Source organism: Marmota monax, unplaced genomic scaffold (genome assembly GCF_021218885.2).
Source record: "Marmota monax isolate L192 unplaced genomic scaffold, Marmota_monax_Labrador192_F-V1.1 WCK01_AAM20220418_F8-fsc00052, whole genome shotgun sequence".
Lineage (NCBI taxonomy): Eukaryota > Metazoa > Chordata > Mammalia > Rodentia > Sciuridae > Marmota > Marmota monax.
This window is the reverse complement of record NW_026693473.1, coordinates 9,195,703-9,218,113: the sequence shown is the minus strand read 5'-3', so window position 1 is coordinate 9,218,113 and position 22,411 is coordinate 9,195,703. Positions and strand designations below refer to the sequence as shown.

The 22,411-nt window shown below is 43.4% G+C and overlaps 2 protein-coding genes across 10 annotated transcripts in view; both read right to left on the bottom strand.

The window, feature by feature from the left end:
• Positions 1 to 13,480, bottom strand: part of Xxylt1 (xyloside xylosyltransferase 1) — a 218,555-nt gene extending 205,075 nt beyond the window's left edge. For all 3 annotated transcript variants that reach the window (XM_046457939.1, XM_046457936.1, XM_046457938.1), the window contains exon 1: positions 12,903 to 13,480. In XM_046457939.1, the coding sequence (XP_046313895.1) occupies positions 12,903 to 13,418 (516 nt within the window). In that variant the 5' untranslated portion in view covers positions 13,419 to 13,480. The remainder of the gene's footprint in view (positions 1 to 12,902) is intronic.
• Positions 13,481 to 17,625: 4,145 nt separating this feature from the next.
• Acap2 (ArfGAP with coiled-coil, ankyrin repeat and PH domains 2) overlaps positions 17,626 to 22,411 on the bottom strand; it is a 130,216-nt gene continuing 125,430 nt past the window's right edge. For all 7 annotated transcript variants that reach the window (XR_009228068.1, XR_009228069.1, XM_058583575.1 and 4 more), the window contains one exon: positions 17,626 to 22,256. Coding sequence is in view for 5 of the 7 variants with exons in the window: in XM_058583575.1 (XP_058439558.1) it covers positions 22,156 to 22,256 (101 nt within the window). In the remaining 2 variants the exon portion in view is untranslated. The remainder of the gene's footprint in view (positions 22,257 to 22,411) is intronic.

Sequence of the window (22,411 nt, the reverse complement as noted above, 5' to 3'; positions counted from 1 at the left end):
AGGTACGACTCAGAGCTGAAATGTCCCTCCCCACCTGCTACTGTTTCAATAAGTATCCCCCAAACGTCTATGTGGTAAAGGTTTGGTCACCAGTCCATGATAGGGAGAAAGTAGAATCTTTAAGAGGTCTTCAGGTCACAGGCATTGTGCCCTTGAAGAGAATACTGAGATTCCAGCCCCTTCCTCTCCCTCTTTCTATTCCAAGTCATAAAGTAAATAGTTTGCTCCACCATTACCATCTGAGCACCCCCACCAAAGGCCTAAACACAATGGGCACACCTGATCATGGACTGGGATTCTCAAATGATGAGCCAAAATAAACCTTTTCACTTTATGATTATCTCAAGTATTTATTACAGTAACAGCTTGACGAATACACAATCTTGCAGATGAGAAACTGAGGCTCAGAGACACTAGAAGTCCTTATCCATGGAAACCAGGACAGGAGAAAGACTAGAACTCAGGATCACCAATCCCTAGGCAGGCTCTGCCCACATATTTAACTGAAAGTATATGCCAGGGGAAGGGGCAGAAAAGCTCATTAAGACACTGCTTACCAGCTGAAGACTCTGAGCAGATCAGGTAACCTCCCCAGCTGTCTAAGGTGGGAGAGATAGCGGGACCCCTCCCATCTCTCCCAGGCCAGCATCAGCAGCATCGGTGTTTCTTCAAGCTAAGCAAAGGGGATGGTTCTGAAAGAAGTCTGCAAAACACCAGAATCTTCCTGGCTGGTCTCAGGCTGAATACATTCTATCAGAGAACTCTTGTCAAGAGGTACAAAGGAGCTTCCTTCACAATCATGGGGCCCTTCTGTATGGCCAAGGGCTCTAAATCCTACAAGTCTGAGAATCTTGCTCTCAGAATATGTGAGGAACACCAATGGGGTCTCCCCAGCAGCCCCACCTCGTATTTCCTGTAGCTACAGGACACGGCACATGCTTGCATTTACACCTTACTGCCCACTTACCTGGCATTTATCTCCTCCGGCCCAAAAAGCTTGTGCTGAGTCTTGTGCCACACAAGGTCCTGTTCAGCACTACCCACCAGAAACACAGAGTGACGCAGGACACTGCCTCGGGCCTGCAGCCACCTGCAGAGGCACCAGTATCAGCAGAGTGGGAGTCAGAGACAGAGTCACCAGGGTGAGGGGGTCACACAGAAGACACTCAGAGCTTCCTCTTGAAGAGTGAAAGAGTTAAAGAAAGGAGGGAGGATGTATGTTCTGGGGGAGGAGGCACCTGGGCACAGTCCCACATGTATGAAGTGGTAAGAGGCACACTGCAACTCTAGTTGTGGAGCCCGGGAGAGCCAGGCACTTCCAAGATGGAAAGGCAGGCAGTCCCTGCTCTGGAGTCCTCCTGCCTTATGATTCTGCCAATCCAGAGAGTCGTACAATCCCTCAGCCAGGCTGTCCCTGCTCTATCTATCTACCACAGAAATGCATGCTCAAAGCCCCAGGAACCCCTGGAACTCTCTGCCCTGTGTCTTCCTGCCCTCCAGACCACAGGTGGGCGGGCACTCAAAAGCCGAGCCGGCACTGTGCCTGAGCCTGTACGGGTTTTCTCAAACCCTAACCAATCCACCTGTCTACCTACCAGAGCCATCAGAACTCCTCCAGAATCCCACCTGACCAGAACCAAGGAGCCTGACCGTGTGGGCAGGTCTCACAGAGCTCATATCCCAGAATGCCACAATGATCTAGAAAGAGCAGGGCCACTTCATCACATCCATGAGGTAAGAGCCACAGAATATGAGGCCTGACACCCTGTTCAGGGGGATGAGGCAAGAGCCAGGGCCATGAACAAGCTCTGGGATATGTGGTCTATGTGGAGAGTGGAGGTCTCCCCAGTGGACTGGCCTTTCGAATCATTTGTAGTTTACCCTTGACTAATGCCCAAAAAAAGATTTGAGCCATTCGTGTGCAATCAGACCAAGAAAACCAATCAAAAACTATCAAGAGAGAGAAACAAAACATCAAACATGACACAGTTTACTATAAACAAGTTTGAATTGGAACCCCCTAGAAACTAAAACACATTCACAAAGAAAACTCCACCCCACCCCACACACCCTCAAAGACTATCCACGTTGCCTACAAAAGACTACGAGCACGGACTCCAGTTTCACCATCCTGGCAAGAAACTTGCACTGCTCTGAACAGCCGACGGTGAGCCAGGCCAGCGCTGGGCTGAGTGGAGGAGTGGTGCTTGTCAGGGGCTCTTCATTCCAGCAGGAAAGAGAAGGCATGGATGAAACTGAAAGTCAACTAAGGCACAGTGTTAGTGCCTGGAAGATGCAACTACGTGTTGTTAAAGGCAGGGGGGGTCTGAGGAAAGAACTGTAGTTTGGAGAACTGCAGAGGACTCAAAAAAATATGAGGCCCCCTGAAATAAACCTGGGCCGAAGGCTGTTTTGCAAGCTGCATTGCCCTCCAATTGAATTAACAAGTGTGTGCCTTCTAAAATGCTGAGAAAAGGTTCCCAGCTCCCAGCACACCTACTAGAGTCTGCTAGTAGCAGGTACCACTTACCAGCTGCCTGCCAAGTGCCAGGCCCTGTGCCAACACATCTTTATCTCACAGCCACCTTGTAAGGTCAAGTGATAGGATGAAGGCTCAGAGGGCCTACATCCAGCGCCACAATGTTTCCAAATGTCTCAGGCCGGATTTGAACCCAGACTCTGGACATCTCCCTTGCCAACCAAGAACAGACTTTGCCAGAGGCAGAAAGGGCAGTGAGCAAATGTAAGGAGCAGTGTCTCTGCCCCCAGATACAGGACTGGGGAGAAAAGGAGGGGAGAGAGCACACCTGTTGTCCCAACCTGGGGCCTGGCCTTGGGGTCAGCAGGAGGACAGAGGCCAGACTCTGGGACACTTCAACCCAACAGCAGAGGATTGCTTTAATTGCTTTAACAGGGCTGCTTAACAGTAATCACCCCAAATAAATAAAACAAAGGCTTTAATTTAGAACACATTAAGTTAACAGCAGGCATCTGCCAGCTGACAATGTCTGAATTAGTTGCTCAAAACAGGTACAAAGCTGTTTCTTGGGATCAGAGCCTCTAGGTTAAGGCCCCTGTGGGCTAAGGGAGAGGGGTGGAAGGTGATATTGCCACTGGTCCTCTGGACAGATCCTCTAAAACACACAGGCCAGGGGGAATGGTCAGGGGAACAAAGGCAAAAGCCCTGGACAGGAAAGGTATGAGAAAGGGCAGGGAATCCTTCCGAGGGCAGGAGCAGGAAGCCTGGGGTCTGGGCCCCTCAAGCAGGTAAGCTCCCAGGGCAGGGGCCTCCCTCTGCCAGAAAGAGACCTGCACTGGGATACTGGAGATCAGTCAGTGAGGCGGGACTCTGAACCCAATGACAGCTAGGAACCCACAGCTCCAGCTGTCAAGCCATCAGACCTGCCAGAGCTGAAGGGAAACCAGGCAAACAGTACCACCCTGCCTCTTGAAGACTCTGGACCCAACTCCCTACTACTGTCAGGGTACCCAGGCCACTCCACCTTCAGGCAGCTCTAACAGGAGCATTTCCTACACCGGAGTCAGAAGGTGTGATGGGCCCCCAAAAGAGCTGTGAGGCCAGGTGGGCAGCTCCGGGCGGTCCCAAGAAGGGAACCGTAAAAGGCAAGGAGGCCGCCTGTCCACTCCAACCTCTGCCGGTGAGGCCAGATCCAATCACCCCAGCTGCTTGTTCAGCCACCTTTTTCTAAGGGCCTTATCAAAGCAGGTTTATAACGGCACAGGAAAGAAAAGACCTCCCACTGTCGCCACAACGACTCCCTCTCTTTAGTCCTTCTCTCTAAAGCCAAGAGGCACAGACTCAGGAGAAAACAGACACGCTCCACTGTAGCAGAGGCAGAGGCAACACACCTCGCAGGCCCGGGGATCCCAGCACGCCAACGCGGTGCCACGGCGCCCTCCAGCGGCCGCCGCCGGCCCTACCGCTGCCGGGGGCCCCAAGGAGGACAAGCCTAGCATGAGCTACATAGCAACGCCTCCTCTAGGCCTGGAGGCCAGGTACTGATTGTAGCCATCCCGGTCCTCCCGTGAGGTTTCCAGCTCACAGCTCCCGGATCCTCCAGCCCAGGACAGCTAGAAAGCTAGCCCCAGGGAGGATTCCGCCTCCCCTCCCCTGTGAATCTGATCCAGAGGAGCAAGGGAGACCTGCTTGGGCCAGGTGAAGAGAAGCGGCAGACTCTGGACCCAACCTTCCAGAAGGGACCCCAGGCTGCTGGTAACACTCAAAAGAGAGGAGGGAAGGGCCCAAACTGGTTCCAACCCCAGCTATGAGGCACTGAGTAAGTCACTGCCCCTCTCTGGCCCAGGCTTTCAGCTTAGCGCCTGACGCTGCGCCGGGAGCTTCGGAGTTCCCTTCCTGCTCCCACACGGGGTCTGCACCCCTGGAGCGGGTAAGAGGGCTCCCAGTACAGCGCAGTTTTTGTACAGAGGGATGTTCTTACCTGGGGTGGTTTAGTAGCGGGATGACACAGATTGCGAGGTGGGTTACGGCCAGCACCCACACCCACAGTCCCTGTGTGGAGCTGTTGGCTCCTCCTAGTCTGAGCTCGGTAAGTCTAGACCTCTCAGCCTAGGTCTTTCACGCCTCCATCACCAGTCACAGTGATGGGGCTCCAGAGGTGTAGGTGAAAGCACTTTCACCAACTCCAAAGTGCTGAACTAATGTTATTATTCTTCTAGTCTTCATATTAGCAGTACCCTCTCATTGATTTGGAGCATCAAATTACTCTGTGCATCTTTCCAAACAGTGTTCTTGAGAGTATGTACAATATCAGAGATATTATAAAAAGTCTTTCAGGTAGGCAAGGAAAGTATTTTTTTTCTTGTAAAACACAAGTATATATGTTTTACATGAAAAATACCAAATACATTAATCCAAATGTATTTATCAACATGTAATCATCTCATCATTAGTCATTAAGGAAAGGCAAATCAAACCCAAAGTAAAATACTTCTTCACATCCACTAGATGGCTGTAATCAAAAAGACAGTAACCAGTGCTGCTGAAGGTGTGGAGAAATTGGAATACTTTTACACTGCTGGTGGGACCGTTAACTAGTGCAGGTACTTTGGAAAAGTTCAGCAATTATAAAAGGTTAAAAAGTTAACATACAACCCAGCCATTCTTTGCATTTTTTTTTTAAAGAGAGAGTGAGAGAGATAGAGGTAGAGAGAGAGAGAATTTTTTAATATTTATTTTTTAGTATTTGGCGGACACAACATCTTTGTTTGTATGTGGTGCTGAGGATCGAACCCAGGCCGCACGCATGCCAGGCGAGCGCGCTACCGCTTGAGCCACATCCCAGCCCCACAACCCAGCCATTCTATTCCGAGGTCATACCCAAGATATCTGAAAACATATGTCCACTCAAAAACTTTACCAAAAAATGTTCACAGCAGCACTATTCATAATAGTCTACAAGTGAGAATAACACAAAATTCCATCAACTCAAGAATGGACAATGTGGTATATCCACACAAAGAAATACTATCCAATTATCAAAAGGAATGAAGAAATGGCATGCTACAATGTGGACTTTAAAAACATTATGAAGGACACCAGACATAAAAAACTTCATATTGAATAAGTCCATTTATAGCAAATATTCAGATTAAATGAATTTATAGGCACAAAGCAGATTAGTGGCTTCTGGAGACTAGGAGCAGGAGGATGGGAAGTGACTGCTAATGAACAGTTTGTCTGTGAGATGATGAAATGTCCTGGAATGAGTGATCATGGCTCTATAACCTTGTGAATATACTGAAAACCACTTAACCGTATACTTCAAAGGGAAAAATTTTTGGTATGTGAATTTCATTTCAATCTTTTCTTACAAAAAAAGAAATTATCTCTTTAAAAATGGCCTGGGGGAACAGAGAGCAGCCAGGAAGTCCTGATGAACTGCTGATGCTCAAAGTGAGAACATTTCTATCAGTGCATTAGAGTCCAGAAGAATTGGGCTGGGTTTGTAGCTCAGTAGTAGAGCATTTGCCTGGCATGTGTAAGGCACTGGGTTTGACTTTCAGTACCACATATGAAATAAAATAAAAGTCCACTGACAACTTTAAAAAAAAAAAGTCCAGCAGAATTTACAAACCACCCCTGTATCATTTCATCTGTGACATCCCTGGTCTATGTTGGGAGATATGCCTTATAATTTCAATACACTTGTGGAAATACCTAGAGTTTATTGCATTTAATACAATAATATATAGTTAATGTATTATACTTATTCCCTACAGACCTATGATTACAAAATCTCTCAAGAGAAATGTACCTTGGCATACAAACTACTCCAATTGCTTTCATGAGTATATTAAAATTTAAAAGAGTGTCCCTAATAAATGTACTTGGTGAAACTCACGCTGTTCTCTAAATGGCATAAAAAGCCAGCATCGTCTCAAAGAGCCTCTCACTTCAGAACACATTTCTAAGATCACCTCTTTCCCAGAATGTCATAACATAGCGAAAGGTTTCACACAAAGATGTAAGACACCTGCTACTGGGATATCAGCACCAGTCCCAGTATCACCTGCTTGTTATCAGCTTCCTCAGCAACACAGCCAGCACTGGGGATCCTCACTTTGGGGCTTTTCTCAAGCCCCAGCTAGGAGCTTTTTCAAGCCATTCACAGGTTTGTTTGTTTTGCGGTATTGAGATGGAGTCCCAGACCCTCCCATGCTAGGTAAATGCTCTGCCACAGAGCTGTACCCCCAACCCAAGTTTTGCTCTTGCAACAAAAGACCTGGGGTGCCCTCACAACAGAGCTCTAACATTTTTCTGGTCACTCTCAGTGACTCCTAAGTACCTCCTCCTGGAATCCAGCAAACACTTGTAAGTGAGGAAAGCTCAGCTGTCTTCTCCTAACTTGTCCTCAAGCATGTGCTACCCAGTTTCAGGACCTGACAAAGGGTGAGCTCTGACAGAAGAGCAGACCATTGAGAACCCTTTCAGGATGTCTTGGGTTTCATCCACACGGCCATCAGTTAGTCCACTACCAATACTTATTGGGAGCCAAAAGGTGCCCAGAACCAAGTGGAGATCATAGTGGTGCTAGGAAGAGAGACATTGTTTCCATTGTTTCAGACTTCCACTAGGAGAGGGCCCTACCAGACCAACACCCTGGCCTCCTGCACCAACCCTACACCCCACTCCCCATCGTACCCAGACTAGTCCTTAAGGCGACAGGAGATGCTCATTTGATGGGTGAGTTTGGGTGGCATGTCTGCCCCGGGCCCCTACCTCTCCTCTTCTCCTACCTGTCCCTGCAGTGAAGCTGGTGGCTGTCCAGAGCTACCTGCCCCTCCAGAAGTCTGTTTCTTGGTTCCAGGTTAGGGGCTGCTTGTTCACTGTGTCTGTCACTTTCAACTCAGAAATAGAGTTGGCATTTATGGGTTTCCTAAAACCTGGTAGATAAAGAAGGTTGGGAAGTTCTCTGCCTTCATGGAGAGTATATTCCAGTAGGGAGGAGGCTGGACAGAAGTACACAGGACATGTGGAGCACTCAAACATGTGGAGACCACTCCCACCTGAGGCCTCTACCTTGCAGTTCTCTGAAGAAATCCCCCCTCCCGCATAGCTTCCGCCTTCCTTCCTTTAGGCCCTGCTGGCATGTCACCTGGTCAGTGGGCCTTCCCTGAACAACTCCCCCCCCTTAACACCCACACACTCCCTATCCCTTATCCCATGGAACTTACCACCACTTGACTATCGCCCACACCCCCCTCCCAGGACCCCAGAACATAAGCTTCATAAGAGCAGGGATTGTTCTGTTCCTGCTGTTCATAGGTACCCAGCAGAGTGCCTGGCACAGGGTAAGCACTCAACGACACCTGCTGAGTGAATGAACAGGTGAATGATGGCTACAAAAGACATGCGCAAGGTGATGGGAAAGATGGAGGCTGGCATGAGAACTGCCTTAGAAAAGGGGTTCAGAAGATGAACAGTCAACATCTGAGAGGATAAATCAGTGACAATGCAGGAGAATTACCCATAAAGATAAATACTGCCATACTCCCGGGAGGGTATCAACAATGGCTGGGTGGGCCTCACAGGGCCCTACAAGGGATTGGCCACCTTGGGGAAGAGGGATGAGATGACCATAGAGTCCTATCAGTGCCAGACAGGAGGCCTGCTCACTGTGCTTATTCTCCAAGTCAGCAGAGTAGCACAATGTCATAAGACTGAACCCAAAACCAAAGCCACAGCAGCACTGAGCCAAACTGGACTAAATACAGCAACAGATGTAATGGCTAGAGCTCTGGCAGACATCTTGGATCAAAAAGACAAGGGATACTCCCTAGAGATGGTGAAAAGTGAGCTAGAATGAGCCCCTGTGCCAGTCAGGTATGCCTCCCACCAGACTTTGTTAGATGAGAAATAAGCTCAAATAGGTACAAATCTTATGTTAGTATAAGCCAGCGTTATGTGGGGTTTTCATGGTATGCTGTCAAACCTAAGGAAATGAAGGTTCATGAAGGAATAAGTCTTGATCTAAGGCTCTACCATGTGAGATTCCACTTGACAGCGTGAAACAGCAGATGGCTCAGAAGCAGAGTGAGCAAAACTCCAAAAGCAGGGACAGACTTTCCTTCAGGTCAGGGATGAAAGGCTGGAAGAGTTCTAGGATGCTGGAATGATCCGAGTGGAAGGGAGCCAGGATAAAAGTAGTATCTTAGCAAGTTGAAGTAACAGCCCTCCCCAAAAAAGCCTGGATAAAAGAAAGCAGTCAGTCCAATGGTACGGAATGCCTGCTATATGCCAGGATCTGTGCTCCCCTGGCCAGGCTGCAGAGGTCAGAGGCCTGAGCCAGCTCTGAATGGTCAACAGGAGACACCATGCATTCCCATGCCAGCCTGCACAGCTCCATCCAAAGAGAGATTCTCAGATCCCACCAGGAAATTCTGACTTTCAGGCTAAGGCAGGGCCCAGGTCTCTACTTTTAATAGGTGCCTCCATGTGATTCTGATACAATTAAAAATGGACTATAGGGTAAAGCAGATCCTTTTCTGGTGCCTGGAACATAGCAGGTTCAGGTGTTTGCTAACAAATACTTCTAACCTGTTATAAGGATAACAAACTGATTTTGAAAACGCTTTCAATAACAGTCAAAACAAGTTTTGGGGGGTATGTGAATGATTTTTAGCTAATATTTAATTAACCAGAATGTAATTAATAATAATGTCATTAATAATGTTTTCTGATCTATCTCAGCAACTATATCAGCTAAAAATGTTTTTGTGTCATTTGAAAATGGCCTGAGAAGAGACCTCTGGGTATAGGTACAAATCTTATGCCAGCTCACCACAGCCCTGCTCTGCATCTTGCAGACATGGTAGAGACCCTGAGACTACCCTCAGGGAGAAGGAGGCCCCCAGGTGTCTCCACATGATTGGGTGGCCAAGGAGCTACCTTCCTCTTCCCAAGGTATTCCAGCACACTTTAAGTCAATTCTCAGAGTAAATTGCTCTCTGGACCTCATTTTACAAAACACAAGTGTTAAAGTATAGCACAAAGAGAAAAACATTGGCTTAGGCCACTGGTCCAGCCTCATCTGGGTCAGTAACTTACCAGGTGGCCTTGGCAAGTTTCTTCACCTTTTGTGCTAGATGCTCTTAAAGATCCCGTCCAGCTCTGACACAGCTTGGTAAGGATTTATACTTTCCTTCTTCCTAATCAATACTGAAAAAAATAATTCTCTTCATATAAAAGTCACTCATATATGTAAAACATAGTGTTAAGTGCTGGGGACATAGCATTTAAGAGATGTCAAAGTCAATATCCATAAAGAGGTATATAGTCTAGCAAGGTACACAGATAATTAATTTAATAATTATACAAATATCACTGCAATAAACATTAGCGAAGTGTAAGGAGCCGTCCATGGGTTGCATGTGGGTCACTGTGCATAGTAGCCTAATGAGGGGATAGGTCTGGCATTGGGAACCTCCCATGGCACCCCCACAGAGATTGATCATCTAATGCAGGTGAAGTTTCCCAGAAGTTCTGTCAAAGATCCCTGAGATGGATGTGACCTGCCAAGATGTCAATCAACCTGCTGACTGCAAGACATCAAGAAGCAAGATCCCGCCCTTGAAACCTTATCCCTGCCTTTGATGTACCCCCTTAAATAAACCACGGGAGCCATCTTTTCTTTGTCTAGTTCCAGAACCCATATAGATTAGATCTATCAGGGGCTTTGCCTTTTGTAAATATATTTCTGAGTATTTGTGTTTTGTGGTTCACTAATTTTTGAGACTTTTAAGTTTTAGAGTGCTTGGATTCTCCTGGGCAGAAAGAATAACCCCACAATCAGATGCTGGCCGTCGACCCCTGATACCAAAGAAAAGTGTTAGAACTGTAAGAGTGTGTAATGGGGGCTCGGGAAATGTTTACCAAGGAAAGAACACTAGAGTTGTGATCTGAGAACCCAATACCAGTGAATGATGGGGAGGGGAATATTCCAGGCAAAATGAAAGGCATATGTGGAGTGGATTCATGTGGATTCATGAGGTAGAAAGAAGCATTCCTAAGCTATGAAGAATTAAAGTCCCAGATAAATTAAAGCAAACCTTGTTAGAACCAGACATATAAAGAAAAGATCACCTTTTATCACAAATGTTAGATTCCAAAAATATGAATTCAAAAATAACGGGCACAACATGATCACGGGACTGATAAACCCTTACCGCCCATTGCCATCTAGCTAAAAGGCCTCCACCCTCACCACTCATGCCTCAACAGGGAGGTAGCAGTTCCTTCAGGTCATCTGCAGCTGCCTCCAGGCCTTGAGTGAGGGTGGTGGCTGGCAGAACTAGGACCCACAAGGACAGGGAGTGAGAGCAGGAAACGCTCCAAGGCAGGAGCCTGGCTCTCAGGATAGACCCATCTGAGGACCAATATTTCTAGTCCCAATATTTCTGCCAGACATCATACACAGAGACAGATGATTAGAGGAAAAGAAGAAAACACACAATTCAGCTGGGGTACCTTGGATAACTCCAAGAAGGGTGTGTATCTGAAGATGGTCAAGATTTGAATGCAGGGGCTAGGGTTGTGGCTCACTGGTAGAGCGCTTGCCTAGCATGTGTGAGGCACTGGGTTTGAGTCTCAGCACCACATATAAGTAAAATAAAGATCCATCAACAACTAAAAAAAAAGATTTGGAATGGAGAAAGCACCCAAAAATGGGAAGACACACGCAGAGGTACAAGGGCTAAAAAGTGCTGTGCGTGCAACAAGAGCCATGGCTGAACTTGGGATGAGGCAGGTAAAGAACTGACTCAGCAGGTGGAAATGACAATGATAGCCTTCAGGGTGGTGTTTATAGACTTGGTCAGATCCCAGATCTGCCCATTCTGGCCCTAGTACAGAATTTTCCTCTGCTCTAGTACAAGGCTTCTCAAATGTTAGTGTCCTAAGAATCATCATGGGACAGGTTGACCTACCACAAGAATACAATTAGGTAATTTGGGATAGGCTCCAAGCCAAAACCCTGCATTAGACATAAGAACCAAAGATACCTCCAGTCACAAGCTCCAGGACCTGGGTTCTTGGCCTTCTCCAGCATGAAATCCTAGCCCAGGTGCCCTCCCTTGGCCATGGTGGGCTAATTTGTCCTGTGCAGGGGACAGACCCTCAATGCAGGAATGAAGAGATATGGAGATTTGGGCTTGGCATGTCCATAGGGTCTAAAGACATTCCTAGGGAAAGTGAAGGCTGAGTAAAGAGTGGCCAAGAGCCCAAGAAAGAAAGGACATTCTGAGCAAAGGTCACAGCTTGTGTAAAGGCACATTCAATACTGTTAAGGTATAAAGTGCATGTAGAAGGAAACCCAGAGAGGCTGGTCAAGTTCACAAGACAGCTGGGACTTGAAACTGGGACTTGACACTTTAGGCAACAAAAAGCCACTGCACACCCCTGAACCCTACAGGAACCTGGTAGCAGCTCCCCATTTAGTCACCAAGCTGGACAGGAACAGTAGTGGGACACTACTCTTGCCTCATTGCCCTTCCCCCACCAACATCAGTCTCCACTCTAAGATCACCTACTTACTACTCCTATCCAAATATTAGACTTTGGAGCCCCTCTGTACAACTATTGGGTCAAAATAAGACAAGCAAGTTGATAAAGGCAACAGAGACAAAAGGCAACAACAATCCCAGAAGGGCAGACCCAGGTGGTGAATTAAGTGGGTGAAGAGGTGGGAGTTGCCACAGAGCAGGTTGGCTCAGCCTGGGGCAAGGCAGATAACTGTGCTCTTCCCAGATCATATCCGTACCTCTTGGAGCTTTCTCTTCCTCAAAAAGAGGAACCCACAATTTCTCTAAATGGGTTTCATGACCCTTGAGCACAGGGAGGACAAGAGAAGATTCACACTGGCTTTCACTAGATATGACTGAAATACCTTAAGCACTACAGAGAAGTGCCAGTTCAAATTGGGATGCTTCCAGAGGCCTCACCAAGACCCTGTTGAGCAGACTGCTCAGATGACTACTGCTGCCTTCAAAAGACCAGTTCCACCCTCAGATGGAACCTATAAAAGAGGTGCAGGTTCTGAAAGCACTATTGAACTGGCAATGCGTGCAAATCAGGGTTTGCTGATTCTCCAGGGGATAGCAATGAAAGCAGGGAGAGGGAAGCCAGACCATCAGTTAAAGCTGCCGCTCCACTTCTGCATAAACTCATTGGGCTCTAGGACACACCCCCAGACAAGCCCTCCAGCAGGATGTGTCAGAGAAAGTTAGACTACCGGTGACGCAAGTGGGCAGTGCCAGGAAGCCCCCAGCTCCGCCCGGTGCCCTGGAGAGCCACCTGGAGTGCTCACTAACCGCAAATGGGCGTGGGCTACCCACCAGGAACCCCTAGCTGTGGTCCCGCTCACCTTGCACTTGAAGCCGGCGGCGGGTGGCAGCAGCTCCCGCAGCAGGGCTTTGGCCACCTCGCGGCTGGCCTCCTCGCTCACGAAATGCAGGTTAAGCACTTCGTGCGCCTCGAACTTGGCAAGACGCAGCAGCGAGCGCAGCGCGACGCGGGCCTTAGCCTGAAGCGCGGCATTGTGCTCCGCCTTGGTGAACATCATCAGCAGGTGGTAGTCCACCGGCCCGACCCCGCCACCCTCCAGGCTCTTGGCCTTTGGGCCCGGGCCCGAGGCCGGGCCCGGCGCCACGGAGCCCCGCGCCACCTCCGGCGCGGGCGACGAGGGCGCGGAGGGGACACCAGCGCGGGACTCCTTCAGCCTCTTGGTGGCGCTGGAGAAGGTCTCGCGGCCCGAGCCTAGGTAATAGAAGGCAAAGACCGCAAGCGCGGCAGCCAGCAGCAACGCGCAGTAGTGAGACCGGACAGCGCCCAGGCGCGCCATGGCCCGAGCGCACGGGGGCCAGCCTCGGAGGAGGCCCATGAGCCACGAGCCAAGGATTCTACAGCCTCCTAACCCCGGCGTCAGGAGGCGGCCATGGCGGGGGCGGGGCCGCGCTACCCAGAGCCAGTGACGGGCGTTGAAGCACGGGAGGCGGGGTCAGGGCGTGCCCAACCGCCACCGGGTCCTAGGTTCCGAGGGATCAAAGCGCGAGGGCCTGCTAGGTCCACCATGCGAAGGGGGGGGGGGGGTGTAGACTGAGGACCCAGGTGTGGAGGAGGCCGGCTAGCTGCACAGTCTGTGAGAACCAGCTCCTCGAACTGGTGACTTGGCAAGAGAGCAGCGAGCGCAGCGCAACACGGGCCTTGTCCTGAAGAGCGGCATTGTGCTTCGCTCGATAGCGAAGGTGAGCCTTGAGAGAATTGAGCCCAACACAGGACCATCGATTAGCATAAAGATACACTGGACGCAAGAGGGAAATATTTTCCCTGTACACATTTTCCCCCTAATATTTTGGAGGTTTTATATCCACTCCCACACCCCTTCACATCTTGGATACTAGCTGTGACTAGGGAATTTAACAAGCTCCTTTCCCTTTCATGCCGAAGGAGTAAAGACACCCGAGGTGGAAATCTCACCCCACTTGGCACCTCTGGGACACACCAGAGGTAATCTACGTGAGTGGCCAGCAGGGGGACCTTGCTGCCTAACACATTGTGGTCGTTCAGAGACCCTGAGATTGTGGTATCAACTCGCTTTGTATTATTAGACTTTTACACTTTGTAAAGAGCCTAGTATGTCCCAGGCAGCTTTGCAAATTCTTAACTGAGGCATACTGACGAAACTGCTCAAGGCACACAGTTGGACACTGCCAACCCAGATAGAAACTCATTACTTAAATATTCTAAGAAATGATGAAATACCAAGAGTTCTGAAGTAAACACGTACAGGTATTTGGAAGAGGTGAAGACAAAGTGCATGGGCAGATGCATACATAAATTGATCTCTGCCACTTTATTACCACGTGCCATTACTTCTGCAAGTGTGAACATCAGACCTCTGAAACAGGTCTGGCAACAAATTCAATACATAATACTCACACAGCAGAATTACCACAGCTGAGTAATCATTTGATCCTCCCAACTCCCTGAGATAGAGGGATTTACTAGCAAGGAAATAGATTTAGAGAAGTACCCAATCTAGTTGAAAAGTAATGCAGGCAAGATCTCATCACAAGTCCTACTGTTTCCAAAGCCCAAGCTTAACTTAAGCCAATTTCCTTGAAAAACAGTAATTCAAGCTCTGGGTTGTGTATATTTTACCAGCAGTGAAGAGAACAAGCTCTGGAGTGGACAATGCAGTCTGGAACTCCACTACACCAAGCTGTCAGACTTTAGGTAAGTTAGTGAATCACTCTGAACCACATTTAAATCCAAATATACAGTGGGGCTAATATCTACACCTTATAGAGTTATGAAAGACAAAGAAAAATCAGAACAGTCCCCAACGCTTAGTATAGAATAAATCATACTAGGGACATAAAACTCATTTTTTAAAAAGTCTCTATCCATCATCTACAATAGCTTGGCTACAATAGCTTTTCTGGGGTATTTATAAATACTAACCCCCAATTCTCTTAATAATTGAGTCTCTAAATTATGGAAGAACTTATTCTGGAATTGTGCCTTTTAGTCCACCACCTACACTATCAATAAGTTTTGGGTATAGGTAGGGAACCAAAGGCACAACTCCATAATTTTATCTACCTCTATCACTTATGCTAGAATTTATACAAGCTTTATTTTTCAGATATTTATAACATCACCACTCCTGGAATTTATAGAAATAACAAGACCACTTAAATTTTACCTGGGAAGTCAAGAGAATACTCAAAGAGCCTATTTTTATTTTCCATGGTGTAGCTCATGAAAGCTCCTTTCCATTTCAGTTCTTTGCCCATAAAGAAAAATCAATGTTGTGACTTCCTAAATTGTGCCTTCCTACATTGCTAACTGGAAACGACAACAACAGGTTCAAGGTAGCCACTCGGTAGGGTATTCAAAAGATTCATGTACCTGCTACCTTACCTATCAGTAGCACGTGAGGATACAGCATTGAAAAGACAAAAATCTCTGCCCTTTTACAGCATATCTTCTAGAGAAAATAGGACAAATAAGAAAAAAATATGTCAATATGTGCCGCTTTCTTAACTTACATACAGGATATATCTGGGTATATCATAACAGGGTCAGTAGACAAAACCCTCCACGTATGTATGTCAAAATACACTCTACTGCCATACATATCTAAAAAGAACAAATAAAGATGAAAAAAAAAAGAAGAAAGAAAAAATCTGGAAAACCCCAAATCCAGTTCTAACTTTGACTTGGGTCAAGCTGATTTCTAACCAGAGATTAGGCAAGTGGCTTTTCCTGTTGTGTAATCTCCACATCCTTAGATCTGAGAAGATTATCCAACCTCTCCTTCCACTTCAGACTTGGTTTACAGGTCACTCTCTACAGGAATGGTCTTGAAATCTCCCCATCCAGTGTCTGAGCTAGGTACCATCCTGAAGGACTCCACAAGGGCTACCTACCTACTATATATTCAATATATATCCTAGTCCAAGTTTTTCTGCTATAATAAGGAAAGATTCCAAGAAAACAAGAGGTATCATCTACTTTTTTATGATCACAATATCTCCAACAACTCAGGACTCTACCTGTTTAATAAGCCTCAAAATATACCCACCCTGACTCACACCTGTAATCCCAGTGACTCATAAGGCCAAGGCAGGAGGTTTGCAAGTTTAAGGCCAGCCTCAGCAACTTAGCAAGACCCAGTCTCAAAATAAAAAATAAAAAGGACTGGAGATGTGGGTCAGTGGTAAAGCACCTCTGGTTCAACCCCCAGTACAAAAAAAAAAAAAGTTATGTGTATATATCCACCCATTTTATACATATATCAACAAATAATCAAATTATATAAAAATATGTATCCACCCCTAAGATATATATGCATAATGTGTGCATATACACACACACACACACACATACATCCACCCATCAAACCAGCATTTTCACTTCAAGGAATTCATCCTAAGGAAATAATTAAGAATGTACTAAAATATTTAGCCACAAGAGTATAGCAAAATTAGAATAAAATGTGATCATCAATGAAATGGCTAAACTAAAACACTGTTATTTAAAATGCTATATTCAACAAACTACATGTGGAAATTTTAAAAAAAAATTGAGCTAGGCACAGTGGTGCATGCCTGTAATCCCAGCAGCTCACAAGGCTGAGGCAGGAGGATCGAAAGGTCAAAGCCAGCCTCAGCAAAAAAGCAAGGCACTACAGTGAGACTCTGTCTCTAAATAAAATACAAAATGGGGCTAAGGATGTGGCTCAGTGGCCTAGTACCCCTGAGTTCAATCCCTGGTACCCCCCCCAAAAAAAAAATTGAGAGAAGCCCTACAGATTTAAAGACTCAAGATATATTAGCCAACTGTGAAGTATAGAACTTATGTGTGTTCTATCATCTGCCCTGTTGAAATCAAAAGTTACTAGCCACATTGGGAGATACTCAGCTCTTAAAACATGATACTATGACTGAGAAACTTAACACTGTCTAATTTTAAATAATTAAAATAGCCACATGTGGCTAGTGGGTTCCATTTTGGACAGCACAGGTAGACGATAGAATTATGGATGATCATCTTCATTACTTGATATTTAAATACTTTTCTACAAATAAAATTGTTTTCTCAAAAAATAGGCTGTTTTGCTTTTGTTTAAAACATTCACTATCAGTATGTGTTTTCTTCACAGGATTCTTCTGAAAATAAAGCTGAATAAAGCAAGATACATGTAAAATTGCATGTGTCTATTTTCAATTAATTTTTAAAAGGAAAGGCAAAAGCAGGCAATTCACTTCATTCTGTTTACAGCTTTCCTTGAATCCTAATTCATACAGAAACATGTTGTTTGTTTATTTGCTAAAAGGATGGAGTGAGAATGCATTGCCTAAATTAGGAAAGAAAATCCTTCTGTGGTTTCTAGCCAACAAATTAGGAAGCATAACAGCTCTGTGATCAGAAAGAATACTTTAAAATGGATTTCTTCACTGAAATAATTGGCAAATAGCATGGATCAAGTTGAAAGGGTTAAAAAGCATACAGTACCCTAAATATAACAGATATGTTTAGAGTGTAGTTCTCAAGAAAGCATTAAAAAACTATGCCAGAGGTGAGATTTTTATTGACTTTATTGTAATTTTTCAGCATACAAAGTACTTAATCAAGTATATTTACAATTCTTACATAATGTACATTTTAGAATAACTATAAAGAAAATGTACTTTGCTCCATTTACAATAACAAACTACAGCAAAACTACATTCATGAATTAGATACAAATCCTCTACATAGTAATAAACAGTAAATGGGAGTGTTGGTTATACATTCTTTAAAATAAACCTTTTCACAGGTAACAAGAAATATTACATGTAATAAGTTTTTATGGCTGGAATGATCCAAGAATGTCACAAAGCACAAGTAAACACTTGTAGAAAAGTAGCTCATCATTTCCAAAAATTAACCTTTAGCCTTTGTGTAACATGGTGCCAACAATCTTTATAATGTAGCAAGCTTTCCCTGTTTAACACACAAAATAGGGACAGGGGATTTGAGGAAAACATAGAAAATGAGACAGTGAAAACAACCACGCAGAGAAAATGGTATGTAATCAAATACTGCCTTGTCCTCACATTCCATTTTAAGTGGATGAATTTACATAAACAGAAAAACCAGCTTTATATGTGTCAGTATTTAAACTGAAACCAAGCCTCTTTTAGTTACCTTTCATTTTAAAGCATCAAGGAATTCATAAGCGGTGAATTAAAATTAACTTTTATTAATGTTTTGCCTTCATTAATGTTTTTATTACAAAAACGTGGACTGTCCTGCAATCTGATATCTTCAAACCCCAATCTATTCCTTCAAACTTTGTATCAAGGTTCTCCAGAATTATTTGAAGCATTTGTTATCAAACAGGAAAGCTGGCAGTCATTATCAGATTTTGCTGCTTTACAGCGATTTCAAATAATTTCATGATACAAATAAAGCACCTCTGACTTGTAATTAGTCAGATGTGGGTTATGATGTCAGCTCTGCCACCAACTAGCAAACCAAGTGACCACTCTGTAAAACAAGAGGCGCAAACTAGGATTAAAAAGCAGACAATGCTGAAGCTCTTAAGATTTCAGAAGTCCCTACTGTGAAAATCAGGTGAAATAAAGAAATGTCCAAGTAACATTAAAAATAGTAAAACACACTCAAAGAGATGTTTTTATATTTTCACCTTACTTTACCCATTCATTTTATTTTTTGAGGAGCCCTGAATCCAAAAAGGATAGTGACTACTAGTCCAGTGCTCTTTTCACCATATCATGCAGCTCTGAAGTCATTCTAGACATTCGAGTCTATAAAAAAATATCATTTTCCAGCTCTTGTCCATGATCAAAAGTGCCATCAAACAAAGGAGTTAATTTGACAATATAGAGTGATTTGGGAATGTCTGATTATTCAAAATTGGTAGTAAATTTAGTCTTAAACACAATTTGGTTCATTGTAACCACACTTAACACATGTAAAATTAAATTTTTAAAATTTATTTAAAATTTCTGATAATGCTAACATTATCAGAAACTGTGAAGGTCTAATTTTTTATACCAAAATGCATTTGTAAAAAATTAAATTGAACATAATAAATTAAGTCTGTTTGGAAATGTAAACACCAAAGTTCATTAAAATCTACAGTGAAGACCAGTAATAATTAGACACAGTGTAATACAACAAATTCTAAGAAATTTCTGAATTTCTAAGGAGTGTATAAAAAAATAGTTTTGAAAACTTTAGAAGTCTGACACATGTAAAATGAAGCTTTGCAAATAACTGCTCAATTACCTTTAGTCTAGCTCTAAAATTAAATTGTACTTTATAAACTCTGCACAATTGGTGCTATTCTTAATTTGATATTAATCCATTTTTAAGTTAATGAGCTAATGATAATAAGCTAACAATAATTATAAAGAATCAGAAACTAATACCAGCAGATAAGAAGCCCAAGAGTATTAACATTTTTTATACTATAATTTCTCATAATACACTGAATAGTTCATAGCATAACAAAATTCAGATTTGTTATATACTATATAAAATCTAATGGTAGACACAGCAAATAATACCTAAGAGTCAACCTACCTTGAAACTATTAATTTAATTTAAAGCCTTGCTGTTTACTCCATTATTATGCCAAATTTAGTACAGAGGGAGTCTCAGCGCCCTCAAAAAAACTAAGCCGCAGAAATGTATTTTAGTATTGCCAGTCTCCCTGCAATATCAAAGATTTAGCTTTCTCTGAAGATATTCAAAACCATGAACATCTTCAGTACACTTCAAATGCATCTCTAACCATTAAATATAAGTAGAAACTAATTACTGCCACAATAACAACTCATGACTCCAGGTAAAGGAGGTAATGGGTCACAAGGAATTGCCCTCACAGCCACAGAGGTTCCAGGGGTGATCTCAAGCACCAGTGGCTGCAGACAAAGGGAACCAGCAGACAGTGTCCTCAGCCAAAGGTCAGGAGCTTTAGGAATGACGTCTAGAATTCAAAGAGCAGACTCGGCAAAGGAAAAGTGAGGCTTTCTTTTCTCTTCTCCATCTTCCTTTCTGTTTAACACATCTCTTCCTTGAGCTTTTAAGACAATTAATTTCAAAGGTTGCTCTAATAAAATGCTACAAATAAGACTTGCCTTTAGATAAAGTACTTGTAAAACCAGATGATATGGAACTCTGAGGTTAAATGAAAGATTTAATGTTTCTGCTATGTTGTAATTAAAACACAATGATTTGGAAATTAGCATTTCCTCAGGAGTAACTCAAAAATATATTTCAATCCTTATTTAGTATATAGTGGCAATTACTAATGAGCATTACATATTTGCAATTTGGCAAAATTATGAAATCTCTTTCTGTGATGTGAATTTTTTCAATATAATTCCTGCCTAGATACATTCTGATGTGATGTTTAATCAATTTATAAGACTCTTATGAATGGAAAATGTAAAAAAAAAAATCTATATAATTAAATATAATTTCTCTCTTATAAGTTTAAAACCCTTTTATTTAGAAACTGAGTTTCAATAATAATACTAATGTATAATTTCTCAAAAATTAGGCTTAATTGTTGACAATGTTGGTAAGGAAACATAAGGTAAATTATTCTATACTGTTAATAAGACATGTTAATCAAAGATGGAATCAAACAAATTTGTAGCATATGAATGGTAAGCTAGTATATTCACAACATTTTGGCATTCAAGGGCCTATGATTGACGTTGACCAAACTCTCATGATATAATTTAAAAGAATGTATACTGTTTACAGTACACAGGATAGATGTAGGGAAAAAAATTAAAAATTCACTACTATATATTTTAATATAAATTGAGGAAAAATGGCCTTTTTTTCTCCTTTATACAAAGAAATTTTTCTTTCACCAGAAACAACAGCAAAAATGTATCTTAAAAGGACAAATTTCAGCCAGACTCAGGGGCACACACCTATAATCCCAGCAACTCCAGAGGCTGAGGAAAGAGGATCACAAGCTCAAAGTCAGCCTCAGCAAAAAAAGAGGCACTAAATGACTCAGTGAGATCCTGTCTCTAAGTAAAATACAAAATAGGGCTAGGGATGTGGCTCAGTGGCCAAGTGCCTCTGGGTTCAATCCTTGATACCCAAAAGAAAAAAAAAAGTGGGGGACAAATTTCAACTATAAAAAAAGCCCTACATCATTTTATAAATTGACTTTTCCTTTTAAAGTTATCTTTTGATGAAAGCATAATTTTGCAACAATCAAGTAACCTTTGAAACAGTTTTATTACATTGATAAATTTGTCAAGGTCTTAAGACATCACCCAACAATGAAGAGCTGTAACTTTTCAGCAGGAGGGAGAGTTGAAAAAAATAGTAAGAGCTTCTTTGCCTCAGACGATGGAATAAATCTAAATGACTAAACTATGGTCTACTTGTACAGGCATTACGGATGTTAAAATACTGGACAATAACCCATCACCTAAGAACCACAGTGGCATTTAAGAAGCCTATACTCTAGTTCTGGTAACTAAACCATATGATGTATGAATGGTAACTAGGCTACCAAACCCACCCACTCACCCACACTCATACCTAATTCTGAACCACCAAAAATCATCAGGGAATCTAAAGACAAGGCATATTCTTGAGGCAGGCAGGATAATTGGCTCCACTTGATGCAGACATGCTTGACTGAATAATCCTGGGCATGATGCATGGGGAAAAAAACATATATATGTATGTATGTATGTATGTATCTATCTCAATGCTACCACCAATTGACCAACAAAAAAAAAAAAAAAGATTTTTTTCCCTAACATCTTAGCATCTTGTAACCTGGAGATGACCTAAACCTAAATTAAACTTTTATCTATAAAAAAATAGCCCTTTCACCAGGCTTTTTTTCTTAATAAAGGAGGTCCTAAAGTAGATTCTTCTCCCAACTATGAGAGATCTATGTTTTAATTTGTAAAAATATGAATGAATGGTAATTTTTTTCCAAACCATTCAATATCTACCAAAATTAGGAAGAATTAAAGCAGTAAAAAGTTGTGAGTTTTTAGCTGTACATATTAGAAAGTTGCCAGATTTTGTATTTTTCTCCTTATTAAAAAAATTCAGAATTTCTGTGAATCTTGCTGGAAACGATTGAGTTTCTCTGGATTATTGGATGCCATTTGTGAAAAATCACGAAAAATGTCCTGGTAAGTTTCATCACCTGCATGAAAGTAAAATAAGAACACTTTTAAAATTTGCACAAGTATTAATAAGACAATATTCATTTTTATGACTAATAACTATAATTCATTAAAAAATTGTTCAGGTGAGCATTTTGGGGAGAAGAAAAAAGGCCAACTAAAATAATGCCAGGAA